This window comes from Aplysia californica, unplaced genomic scaffold (genome assembly GCF_000002075.1).
Source record: "Aplysia californica isolate F4 #8 unplaced genomic scaffold, AplCal3.0 scaffold00035, whole genome shotgun sequence".
Classification (NCBI taxonomy): Eukaryota; Metazoa; Mollusca; class Gastropoda; order Aplysiida; family Aplysiidae; genus Aplysia; species Aplysia californica.
Genome location: NW_004797305.1, coordinates 1,449,553 through 1,463,160, shown reverse-complemented (window position 1 = coordinate 1,463,160; position 13,608 = coordinate 1,449,553). Strand labels below are relative to the sequence as shown.

The following is a 13,608-nucleotide window of genomic DNA, read 5'->3' as shown; positions in this document are numbered from 1 at the left end:
TGGGGGGGGGGGGGTTCAAAATGGATCCTTGTTTCTTGGTTGAAAGAAAGTATAGATCAATTTTTACCTATCATGAACCACGAAATTGATGTAGTCTTTTCCCCTTTGAAAGGTTGTCGTAAGTATTTGAGAAAAAAAAACTATTAAAGGACTTTTGAAAGATTTCTTGGTACTCAGTGAAGTAATAAATATGAATTGACGAAATTGGGAATGTAGTGGGGAATTAAAAAGTTCAAAATTGTTTGATCTGCAAAGAACAATTTCATGAACGCGTCCTGCTTTTATAACCTGTTGTTGATTCCTCTAATTTCCATTGCACGATATTGTGAATTAACAGTTTTTGTAAAGAAACGTAAGTTATTTTTACTGACATTTGTACATTAGCCCATTTAGTGATTTCTACAACAGTATCACATATCAAATATATACATTTATTTTTATATCTGTCATAACAATGTTTCCTGTAATGTTTGTTCTTGTGTTTAAGTCACAAATATATTTTTTGTCGTTTTGGTGATTTTTTTTCAATTAGTGAATGCCAGTCACTTTCACTGTAGTAAAGTGTGAAGATCTGACCTTTGATCTGCTAAGATGCTCCGTCGTTTTCAAGGGCACAGAATGACTTTCTTTTTTTTAGCTGGAAGTATTGATTTGTCATTTTGTTCTTTATAAACAAAATTGAACTGACCTGAGAGAAACCCATCATTTCCCGGATGGGTTATACTCTTTTAACGTCTCTAGATCTGATTTTTGTTACTCAAATATTGAAGGGTCTGAAGTTATCTACAGACGAAAAATTTGCGTAAGTTTTATATTTTGAAGTTTTGTTTTTCAGAAACAATTTTCTCTCCTTTTTTTTTTGGATCACACTATTCAATACATATTATTTTTCTGTTCCCGTGATCCTATTTTATTTTTTGTGGTAAATTGTTTATTGTATCACTGGCATAGGTTCATTTTGTCAAAAGAAAAATTGTTCTCACTACATACGCAACTGAGACGAATTATTTTTTTGTTCTAATTTCCCTTACACTTTTCTTTTGAAATGAAATAGATTTTGCCCTAAATGTGTTAATGATCGTAAAAGGCTTTTACGTTGCCCATTATGGTGTGCTGCAATGGTTAACAAAAAGTTTTGGTTTGTTTAGATACAAAGATGTATTGTCTGTGCTTTGCGAGCATGTTATGGAGCTAGCAAAAAAGTAATTCTTGTACTGTCAAGGTCTAGTGAGTTGAAACATGCGCTCGTGAAGTTTGGCAGCACTGTCTTAAATTATCTCTGGGTTGTGATGTCTATGCAAGTGAATATTGCCTGTCATGTCACATCATTTCTCTTCAACTGAATTTCTTCAAGTTGAGGAGTGGGCTTTAAATAATTTATTTTTTCCGTTTACTATCTTTTGAAATTGACTGAGCGCTGAAATGACTCCTTTTATCTTTTCATGTGCTATGACGTCGATCCTGAGAACAGCAGTGATAAGAATGATGAACGGAAAATGTGTGTGATATGGCAAAAATATCTATGCTACATTTGTTCCCAGATGTGTCTTGTTTGGCCTGTCTGATATTATTTGTTAACTGTATTCATGTATTGACATTTTCAAAAGATGTCACATCTTGAGTGTCTGTTAAAGTTAATGTGCATGTTTTGTGTACTGGTGATAGAATACTTAAAGAGAATAACAGTATATATATCCAGCTCTGTGGTTGGTATATAATTCACTCCGTCTATCTCAACACTGCTCGAAGCTGCTAATTTTTTCATTTCATGTTCAGATTCATCATTCCATAAACATCAGTGTGAATTTATTAATTATTATGGCTAAAATAGCATATTACAGGCAGCTATGCTTGTTACTGAGCTAGTCCCTCCATACAAGAAAAAAGGTTGTGTTTTTAACTTTGCCGTGAAGGCCTTGATGTGAAAGCAATGTGTTACCTGTCACTCACCTTTTCAGACCTACCAGTTGTTATATTATGACCTTCATTACTTCTATTCTAAACTGTTTATTTCTTCAGCTGGTTTTTTTATCCACCCTGATCGGTTTTTGATCCTCCCTGATCTGATCTTTGTCCATTGAATCTACACTTATCTAGAATTGCGACTTCCGTCACATAAGCTATTGAGAAAGTAATGTCTAAGCCTGTATATGCCTTATATGGGAATATAAGGTTCACCTTTAATTTTGGGGTGGAGAGTACATAAGGAAAGCGGAAAAATGTCCCTGGATCATAAAATGGAGATGTTACTGATTAGTTATTGTGAGTCTTCAATTATGCAGATGCAGCTTAATAAGATTCCATTTTGAATGATTTTCAGAGGACCAATACTATATATTTTACAGGAACTCTGGATGTTTGGTTCACAGGGTATTTCAAAAGATGGTCTTTTGTATTGTTGTTTGTGACCATGTGAAATGATTGGTAGGGTGGCTAGTGCCAGAGTGTGTCCCCTGCCTCTTTGACAAAATGCTTCACTTTATTTCTGATCTGATCTTGTTCTCACTGATCTTTTGCCTGTGTGTAGATTACATTATGTTTAAATGGGACAGAGCGGTGATATTTGGCCATCACTTGACTATCAAAGTATTTTACTTTGGGTATATGCTTAGTCACTCACCTCATTTTCAATGGTAATTTTTTTCAGTTTGCTCCAGGAATAGCATCTCATGTTATCTTTAAATACAATATTTGAATCAGTCTATTATACATTGAAAAAAAAAATTTGATTCCGGAAAAATGCAGCTTCTCACCTCCCGACAGTTGTTTGTTAAAAGGAGCTCTTTGTTCTGGTTAGCTCTTCATTCATTGTTATGCATCGCCCTACAGTATGCAAATGTTTATTCTCAGTATTAAGATGCACGCATGTATTGTGTTGCATTTTTTTCTTTAACAATGATCAAAATTAATATTTTCATACTGAAAAGGTGAAATAAAGCTTCTGTATAGTTGTTTTTTTTACTATCTTGTCCCATGTGAAAGAATACCAGTGTTGTGACCTCTTGATTGGACTGATAGTGGGAAGTTTTTCATGTGATTTGTATGTGGACAGTATATGTAATGCCTGTTACTGCTTTTTCTTTACAGCTAGTTTAGCGTTTCAGTTGGCTGACTGTGTAATCACAATTCATCTCTTTATTCTCTATATATGGTTTGTTTTTCCCAAATTCCTGTCTCCATGGTAAAGCTTTTGAATGCCTTTGGTCTGTGAAGGATTGTTGTCACCGTCATACAGTAGGTCTTGTTCGGCAATTGATGTATATTTTATCGGAGCATGGTTTACTCCTACTGATCATCATACCAATGCATTGTAATCGTTGTTGTGTAAATAATGTGTTACAGATATCTGTTACAGTTATTAATCAACTATATATAAGCATATATACTCTGTGATATTTGGTGAGAGTTAAAAGTATGCCTCATTCGCTGTCATCTTCTTTGCTTTTGTTTCCAAATGGACAACAAAGTTATCAACTTACAAGTAAGCAGTTCTTTTTTGTCAAGCATTGGTTCTACTGTGTGGAGTGTGTGACTGGAACATGTTTTCCTGAGAGAAAGTTCTTTGTCATTTTGTTTTGTTCTTCAATTCATATTTACCTATTTTTTGAAGAACTCGTTGTGCTGAAAGGTGTGCAAGACGATGAAACATTGTTTTTTTCCATGAGACAGTTAAATGTGATTGCTTACTTAACAAGAAGAGTGTATTTCTAGTTCAGTGAGTGTAATATCAGCTGAAGTCTTGTTTTGTCTCTTGAGATATGTGGCAGTCACATCACAGCTGTTTCTCTTTTATAGAAAAAATACGGGCTTTGTGTTTTATTTCAGGGTTTGAAAATGATGTTCTTTGTTCAGACAGAATTTTCTTGCATGATATTCTTAAAAGAATTTGCAGCTGCCTTGTCTGATCTGAGATGTGGATGGTTTAGTGTTTTCAAAACATTCCTTGTCAGTTTAGTGTGTTGAGATAGTTACTCCACCAAATATTGATATGTATCCATCTAAGAAAAATCACAGATATATTTGTCTTTGGTCACAAACGACGGAGAATATACTGTTTCCCCAAAGCTAAAAATAAAGTGCCCTTTTTTAAGAGAGGCCAAGAAAAACTCACCTTGGAGAAAAAATACACACACACACACACACACACACACACACACACACACACACACACACACACACACACACACACACACACACACACACACATATATAGATATACATAGAGAGATTTATATATATAAATAAGGTAAAGTAAGCTATACTTACCTCATCATGTGGGGAGCAACATCATTGCCAATAATCCAAAAATAGAAGATGTTCACACATTCCTTGTAGTCTGGTTGTCACTATTAGTGAATTGCTCCTGATGTTCTCACTGTGCCTCATTAAAGTCACACATCACTTTTCTGTCTTGTCACAAAACTGTGTGTGCTGCACTTTGTATTCAAAAGGACTTATGTATGAGGTAGGGGCAACAAAGGATGGGAGAACTGTATTAACCACAATTATTTCTGTCGTAATTAGAACTCACAGAAATTATAACTTGTGGGTCATGGTCAGACATATTATTGTCAAGGTAACAGTAAAAGTTGTCAAGAGTTGAGTGATTTTTTCTGTGTTTGAAAAAAATCTTTCCTTGTAAGTATTATGAGTTGCTAAACGAAACAGAAGTGGGTCTTCATTCAAGATAAGAAATACTTCTGTTTGACTTTCTGTTTCTTATTTAGAATTAGACTGTGTGCCATTGTTTTGAGATTTGAAGGTAAAGATAAATTGTAGACATTTCTGATTGAAAGAGAGATGGTGATCAAACTCATTAATGTTTCATTCTCCTTTTTCTAAGGTGTACAAAAAGACATTCCTGTTCAAGGCATGCAATTATCTCGCTTGAGTTATTTTAATAAAATATTTTGTCTACTTGATGTGTTGTGCTGGTTTTTTTAATGGCCTTTATCTGTTGATTTTATTGCTGCATAACACTATACCAAATGTACCTTGCCTTTAATGGGAAAATTCAACGTTGGGGGGTGGGGAGTAATGTTTGGTATCATCTGAATCAGTTTGAAGCAGAATGCTTTTCTACTAAGCTGCTTTCGTAAGCACATAAACCTTATGTTATGAACAACAAGGGGGTCTTTTTTTTTGTTTAGAAGTTTGACCCAATGTGAGACTGAATTGACAGATGGCCACAGTGGAGTTGAAATAAGCAGTTCTAGTTTGAGAAAGTATCCTTTTCTTTGTGGATTGCTTCTCTTGTACTTGAACATGTCAAGTCCAAGTCAATTTTTATGTGGGTGGTTGGCAAGTGCTGTGGTGTGGTTTTTCTCCTTTTTTCCGATCAAACATCTATCGTCCTGATCTCTCCTCCTTTTTTCTTTTTTTTTTTGAGTTTGTTACTCTCTTGTAACACCTCTAATCTTTGGCGCTTGTATGACCTTATTGTGTTGCAAGTGCCGTAAGACTCTTTCTACCACTAACAATTTTTATGAACTTCTCTCTCTCTCTCTCTTTCTCTCTCTCTCTCTCTTTCTCTCTCTCTCTTTCTCTCTCTCTCTCTCTCTCTCTCTCTCTCTCTCTCTCTCTCTCTCTCTCTCATTGTTTAGATGTACGGTGTTCGCCTCTCAATCAATAGGTCCCGAGTTCGAAACCTTACAGCGATGAAAAATTTTCTTCCCTAAAATAATGTTCTTATATTTCTCCTTTCCTGTTCTCTAATCATGTTCTGTCGTCTGCTTTCGTCTCCCTTTTCTGCCCCAACCCCCAACCCCATACTCTGGGCTCTTGACTCTCTTACTCGTTGGCTCGTTCTTACTGCTGTCTTTCAGCCACACCCTTGATCTTAGGTAGGCAAGATCTTAACACTTGGCCTTCTTGGATACTGGTGAAAACATCTCGGAGGTCCTGTGTGCAAGTTGCGCACGTTAAAGATCCCTTGGTGGTCCTAAAATTGATAAGAGTAGGCTCGGCCGCCACCCGGGCAAGATTCAAAATTATTAATTCCTACCAAACTGACCGCGCGCTCACATTATGGCCCTCTGCAGTTGCGAGCACCGTAGAACGCTTACCAAAAAACACCTCTCTCTCTCTCTCTCTCTCTCTCTCTCTCTCTCTCTCTCTCTCTCTCTCTCTCTCTCTCTCTCTCTCTCTCTCTCTCTCTCTCTCTCTCTCTCACTCTCTCTCTCTCTCTCTCTCTCTCTCTCTCTCTCTCTCTCTCTCTCTCTCTCTCTCTTTCTCACACACACGCACGCACACACACACTTTCTCTTTAATCCCCCCCCCCCTTACAGAATTTCCAGAACATATTATTTATAAAAGCTCGACGTTTCGCCCGATCAAGGTCTTCATCAGGAACATTTTAAAAAATAATGTTAGATCAAATGACTATTATTAGATCTATAGCTGTAGTAACCAAAGTGTGCGCATCTACGTGTGCGAAAAACACAAATCGGAAGACCAGAGAAAGGGGAATGCCATGGCAAGAAGTGGTGTGGATGTTCCGTCAAATAATATAATATTAGATCTATTATTAATTTAAATGTCAAGGTAAGTAGTAGTAGTAGTAGTAGAAGTAGTTGTAGGAGCAGCAGCAGCAGCAGCAGCAGCAGTAGTAGTAGTAGTAGTAGTAGTAGTAGTAGTAGTGGCATAGATGTATATAATATATCAAGCGGAAAGAAACTTAAAACTTTAAAATTCCACACAACTTATGTCCACTCGAAATGAGCTCAAAGCCAAGGTAGAAAAGAATCAGTTAACTCAGTCCGTATTTCTTCCACCCCACTTTAAACACTAATTTTCTCCTCGTTTGTCCATATCTGACAAAGATGGACAAAGTATCTGAATGATCACTGTAACAATGGTAGAAGTAGTAGTATAATAACAAAAGTAAGTCGTCAAGAATAATAAGATTAGTACCCTACGTAGTAAATTTCAGGTCCCTGAAATGTGGCTTGTCGATGTTATTGTCATTCTCATCATGACGATATAGATCCTTCTTATGTCCTCACCCACACAATACTACGAGACTATATCGGGTCGGGTCAGTTTGTGGCCCGGACTCCCCCGGACTACCCAAACTGTCCCGAAGAGTAATTTGCTTTCGACGTTTGTTTTCTTTTAGGGGAATACTCCGAAAAGTGATGTTTATTATCGTGGTCTATTTTCTATTAATAGTAGGCCTATTGTTTTGGTGATGTTGTTTTTTGTGTTGTTTTTTTGTGTGTTTTTATTTATTTATTTTTTTTTGGGGGGGGGGGGGGGTTCTCTTTATTTTTCTTTTGAGGAAAGAGAAGCACATCAACACAATAATGGTCATTTAGAGTTGAGAAAAAGTAACAAGTAAAAAGGAACAACAGAGGAAAAGTAAAGAAGTGGACGATGGGGCTTCGCACTACTTGAGGAGTCATCACGCCACGCAGGCGCGTGCGTAGGTTATGAAATCAAACACACACACAAATCAAACACAGAAAGGCCAACAAAACAATTCACACGTTCACGTCATGTTACAGAAGATATGGAGTCAAGTTTATTTTGTAACTTTCTGGTATCAGTTGTATTCTGATTATGTTGAATAAACTTTAAGGAACACATAAAGACATGTAATCAGTAATGAGGCACTTTAAAATTCATGACATTTCAAATACCATACCCAGTCACAATTCATTTTTAAAAGTTAACAAAAATAGGAAGCATCATAGCTCTACTCCTGACCACTGGAGAATAAACAATTCATTCAGTTTCATAACATGACAGAAAAAGAAGTACAACTAGGAAATTATATAAAATACTGTGAATTGGCGCAACTCCCCACCCCTGCCACACACACTCACTCAAAAAGAACAAATGTCAGGTAAAGGAGCTGTAAGTTTTTCCTGTAATCGACTGCTTATCTCAAGTCTGTAGAAATAAACAAAACAAAATTCATATATTATTTCTCAGCTGTGGTGTGATTCTCACTCAAATTGGCATACGCATAGACTACATAAATTAATTAGACAAATAATGAATTACAATTGTAAGTAGGCTAGAGAAGAAAACTCGTGGTTATTCCTGGGCTTTTAAATCATTCAAAATGAGATCTTGAAAAACAAAACTCGGTCCGTCCCGATAGCACAGTCAAAGGGTCATGTCGGGTCACTAGAGACGGTAGCAGCGGTTCGAAATCTAGTATAATATACCAGATAAGATAGGATAAGATAAGATAAGATCATCGTCATCATTGCCTTTCTCACCCTGTACCAGGGTATAGGCCACGTACAAACACCTTCCACCTTTCTCTATCCTGGGCTAGCCTCTTGATGTTATACCATGTCTTCCCACTTTTCTGTACATCGATTTCTGTGATTCTTCTCCAGGTTCTACGCGGTCTTCCCCTTGATCTCTTACCCAGTGGGTTCCAAACCAAAAATTTCTTTGTTATGTAGCTGCCTGACTTCCCGAGAGTATGTCCAATCCATCGCCACCGCCTTCTTCCTACCTCATCTCTGACTGGGATCTGTCTTGTTTTCCTTAACACTTCCACATTGGTGACCCTGTCTGTCCGTCTGATCCTCAGTAATTTTCTTAGACATCTGTTCAAGAAAACCTGGATCCTCTTTATGCTAGTCTGTGATGCGTTCCATGTATCAAATCCATACAACAGGATCGACTTCACGTTTGAATTGGAAATCCTCAGCTTTGTTCGAAGTGAGATATCTCTGGTCTTCCAAATCCTATCCAAAGATATGAAAGCAGCCTCTGCTTTTCCAATGCAGGACTTTATTTCCGCACCTGTTCCTCCCTCTCGGTCAATTATACTCCCAAGATAGCAGAAGGATTCAACGCTTTCTAGTGCCTTTCCTTTTATTGTGACCTGTTCCTTTCGTTGTGCATCTGTCCTTAGGACCTTTGACTTTCCGGGGTGGATCCTTAATCCCAGACTCCGATAGGCTGTTTAAAACTGTAGTCTTTGCTTGCATCTGTTCGTGGGTGTGCGACAGAAGCGCCAAGTCGTCTGCAAAATCCAGATCGTCCAACTGTGTCCATGGTGTCCACTGTATACCTTTTCTGTGTTCTCTGGTGGTTTCCTTCATCAGCCAGTCGACTCCCAATATGAAGAGGAACGGTGATAGTAAGCATCCCTGCCTCATACCAGCCTTGAAGTCAAAGATGTCAGTGAGCTGGCCATCATCTACAACCCTGCAACTTGTCCGTTCGTACATGCTCTTGATGAGGTTCACCAACTTCTGTGGGATTCCGTGGTGTCTCATTATCTTCCATAGTGTTGCTCGGTCTATACTGTCAAAGGCGTTCTCATACTTAAGGAAGTTGACAATCAGCAGAGAGTTCCACTCCAGGGACTGTTCCACAATAATCCTTAGCGTGGAATCTGGTCGGTGGTTGAGCGATTTTTCCGGAAACCAGCCTGTTCATACCGCAGTCTTGGATCCGTTGCTGTCTTGATTCTCTCTCTAGAATGCTTCTGTTGCAGACCTTACCTTGTATAGAGAGAAGAGTGATCCCTGTGTAGTTGCTGCCGTTGCTGAGATCCCCCTTTTTTGGAAGCTTCACGAGGTGTCCTTCTTTCCAATCCTTTGGGAACTTGCTCTCACTTCAGATCCTGGTAAACAGTGGGAGGAGGATGTCTGCCGTCCCATTGGCATCTGCTTTTAGGGCTTCAGGTGGAATCTGGTCAGGGCCGGCCGTTTTACCTTTGTTCAGCTTCTTAATGGCATCCAGAATCTCTTGTTTTGAAGGAGCATCACAGCAGATTGGTAACTCATTTCTTGCTGGCAGGATGTTTGGTGGGTTACTCGGTGGTGGTCTGTTCAGGAGACTGTTGAAATGCTCTTCCCATCGTTTAGACTGAGCTTCCTTTCCAAAAATGGTTTTCCCCTCTTGGTCCTTTAAATTACTGGTACTTTAGGTTTCCCATATTTTCCAGCAAGTGTCCTTGTGGTCTGGTGAAGGATTCGCATGTGCCCTCCTACCGCTGCTTCATCTGCCTTCTCTGCCAGCCTGTTCATTAATTCCTCCTTGTCTTTTTGTGATTTCTTGACATCTTTAGCTCTTGTCCTGTACTTATGATGTTGACATCCTTCCTTGATAGTTTGTCGATGACCCCCTGGAGCTGGATGTAAAAGTCATCCTTGTCTTCATCCGAAGCATCATTTGTTGGGGCGTAGATTTGGACTATATTCATGTTGATGCTCTTGCTCCTTGTAGTGAATGAAGCCATGATGATCCTTTCCACGTGTGGTTCCCATCCTCTAAGTGACTTCTGTGCATACTTACTCAAATGATTCCCACTCCTTCCGCATGGTACTTGTCTTCCCTCCCAGAATACAATACTTGTTCCCCCGAGCTGAGCTGCTTCTGCCCAGACTGTATCCAGTGTGTTTCGCTGACTGCTAGTATGTGCAGCCTGTATTTCTTCATCTATTGTACTACTTGAGAACTCTTTCCTGCTTCATACAAGGTGCGAACATTCCACGACGCAATCTGGAGTGACTTGTTCAACAGAGAAGGTTTCGGGTCAGAAGAGTCCTTACGGCTTTGTCCGCTGTCCTTCATTGTTCATGCTGATGCAGAAGCTACTCCGTCTCCCAAGATCGAAAAATAAAAAAGCTGTGTTCGTCCGTGTTTCTGCAACTTACTGTTTTTTACTGGGTTGGGTAGTTGGCCCTCCGCAAACTGGCACTTTTCGGGCGACCAGACCTATGCACTTTTAGTCGCCTCTTACGACGCGCAGTATCACGGCAAGTGTATTCTTTGCTCCCCCATATAGTAAAACTATGGGGACCCCACCAGCAGGGGCGGGGGGAAATTTTTCTTGGCTGTACAGGACCATAAAAACACATGCATGTGTACATAAAACTTTAAATGATATATTACTCTCATTAAAATCCAATAGGAAAAGAGAAGTAAAGCTGACAAAATGTACATTCACATCAGATGCATCATTCAACCACATGCAGGAATTTAATTACAAGGCCTTTGGAGTTATATAATACAGATACAATGTACATAGTCTAAAGAGCAACACACCTATATGTTCATTCTGGTAACAAAAATTCTTTTATATTTTTCTTTCTTTGTTTTTGGAGGTACACATCAGCCGCAGCGTGACATTACAATTTGTGTGGAAAGCGGTGTGATGGGTCGTTTACAATGTGTTTTTTAAAATCCTTTTTATACGTGTGGTGTTACACATTTCATCAATTCTAGTAAAATCATATCCAGAGATCTTGGCACGATAGGCAAATCGCATGTTATCCTCTAAGATTTGTATAAGAGCCTCGTCGGCCACTGAGCAGCGCCGGAAGGTGCGGCTTAAATGAAAATTACTGTATGTTGAAGGCTTCAGATTCAAATTCATAATATTGAAATGAAATCACTCTTCGGGGTAGTCTGGGGCAGTCCGGGGTAGTCCGGGGCACAATTAAATAAAGTGACAGGCCAGGACTATTTGTACTACATGTACATGTATATCTAAGGAACTGATCCTCCTTAATGCTGGATCCGTGGAAGATGATGATAATGATCCTTTATTCTGTCCGTACTCACACTATGCGCGCGAGTTCAAGAGTGTGTGTATGTGTGTGTGTGTGTGTGTGTGTGTGTGTGTGTGTGTGTGTGTGTGTGTGTGTGTGTGTGTGTGTATGTGTGCGTGTGTGTGGACGCGCGCGCATGAAAGGAAGGGGTGTGTGGTAGAGACTTGTTTATGAAATATATGTTAATATATGGCCACATTTTCTGGGTGATATGATATTCTCGAATGCTTTGGATTTGACCTGGAGTAACGTTTGTTTTAAGCTCCTTGGGCAGAACCCAAATCTCAGCAGTGTCCAGTGAATTTAACTGAAAATAATTTTAAAAGAACGCGTGACTTACGTACAAAAAATGCTATCCATGACAAAGTTGTTTTGGTTATTTTTTTACATTAAGATATACTTTTACCACATGTACTTTGATCGGGATGGAGTTGACGTGGAGATCAAAGATTCTCTATAGATATCTAGTAGAGAATCTTTGGTGGAGATGAAGTTACCATGATAGCCTATCTGGCGATGGCCTTTTCGGCCCTCTCGATTACACACTCAAATGCTGCGTTCACCTGGCATAAGATGATCCGGAAGTCAGCAGCAAGAACGTAAACAAAAATGCAATGGCTTCCAGACCGAACTCGGCTGGGCTTCAGCCCTCTGCGACAGAAAAACTCATACCAAAGCCATCTTTAGGACAATATGTTTTTACTGAAAAGCTTGGCAGCGGTACATATGCGACTGTTTACAAAGCTTATAGTAAGGTGAGTTACTGGTAAACTAATACTAACCATTTATTTGCAAACAAGTGGATTCCGTCAATTCCTCTCAGAAAGTTTCAGCGCCCGGGAAGATTGAAGAATACCGGACCACTCGTACATTATTGTGCGAGAATGTGGGGTAGATGGGGGCGGGTGGTTGGGGTGGGGGAGGGGGAGGGGGGTCTCCCCCCTGACAAAATGTTAATGAATAGATCTACCGGTCGGAAATTCTCCATTGAGAGATATTAAAAACTGGAAAATTATGAATTCCTAAGGTTGAAATATATATAGGCTATCATCATAGGCAAAGTCAGTCCGCTGGTCCGGTATTCTTCAATCTTACCAAATGGCCACCTCTATTCCCACCCGGAGTGAGAATAGTGCAGGCGAGTCTTGTGGCTATTCTCACCTGGTGCGCGTTCACCAAATTTTGCGTTCAACCCTAAACCACAGAATTCTACACTGTGATAACAGAAAAAATGTAGAATTCTGTGCCGTGAACAAACGTTCCATTACAACTGTAGCCTACTAAAAGCGTACAATTTTGTCTGTGGGCAGTGGAGAGAAAGAGAGAGAGGAGTAGCGCGAGAATTTCCGGGCAAAACAAAATGGCGACCCGCGTAGTTCGGCTCGATTCGAAAAGTTAAATAGCCGTAGCATCTTTGTAGACAACCAAATTAATTTACTTTTGTGTTTTAACATCATTTTTTAACTTTGTTTTGGTCAATTTGATCGTCCACACCGATAGACAGTATTCAGAAAGAGACAGAGAGAGAGAGAAGAGGGGAGGAGTTGATCTTGCGAGAACTTCCGGGCGGGTGAGAATAGCCACTTTCTTTAAAAATCTCTAGATTCTAGCTCTTGAAATTGAATTTGATGCAAAAAATGCTTCTTCCCAGTCTTTGCAGAACGAAGTGGCTAGCCGTACGTACGGCTAGACTGAGAGTCTAGCCGTACTTACAGGGTCGGGAAATCGGGAAAAAGTCAGGAATTTTGAGATGGGTCGGGAAAAAGTCGGGAATTTTGTGATGGGTGGGTAAGTCGGGAAAGGATAGGGCCTGTGTAATGTGTAGCTATCTAGACTGTATGGTTGATAAATCCTGAAGAGGAAACATATAACTGAACCGCTGTGGCGGAAGTGTATGTGTGACACTGAGGCTTGATCAGGAAGAATCAAGAGCTACTTTCGCTTTCGTTACCGCCCATAAATTTTCCGGTAATAGTCTGATAGATAACGCAACATTTGTAACATGCAGGTTATGAATTATGAACGCTGTGTCGCCTTGAAAATAAATCAATATTAAAAATTGCCCTCTGCTGTCGCTTGT

At 39.4% G+C, this 13,608-nt stretch overlaps 1 protein-coding gene across 2 annotated transcripts in view; it reads left to right on the top strand.

Annotated features, from left to right (window-relative positions):
- The first annotated feature begins 12,092 nt into the window (after positions 1-12,092).
- The window catches only part of LOC101860722 (serine/threonine-protein kinase ULK3), a 20,541-nt gene continuing 19,025 nt past the window's right edge, over positions 12,093-13,608 (top strand). The window contains exon 1 of one of the 2 annotated variants that reach the window (XM_013091398.2): positions 12,093-12,283. In XM_013091398.2, coding sequence (XP_012946852.1) covers positions 12,143-12,283 — 141 coding nt within the window. In that variant the 5' untranslated portion in view covers positions 12,093-12,142. The remainder of the gene's footprint in view (positions 12,284-13,608) is intronic. The other variant, XR_004859522.1, reaches the window with a different exon arrangement.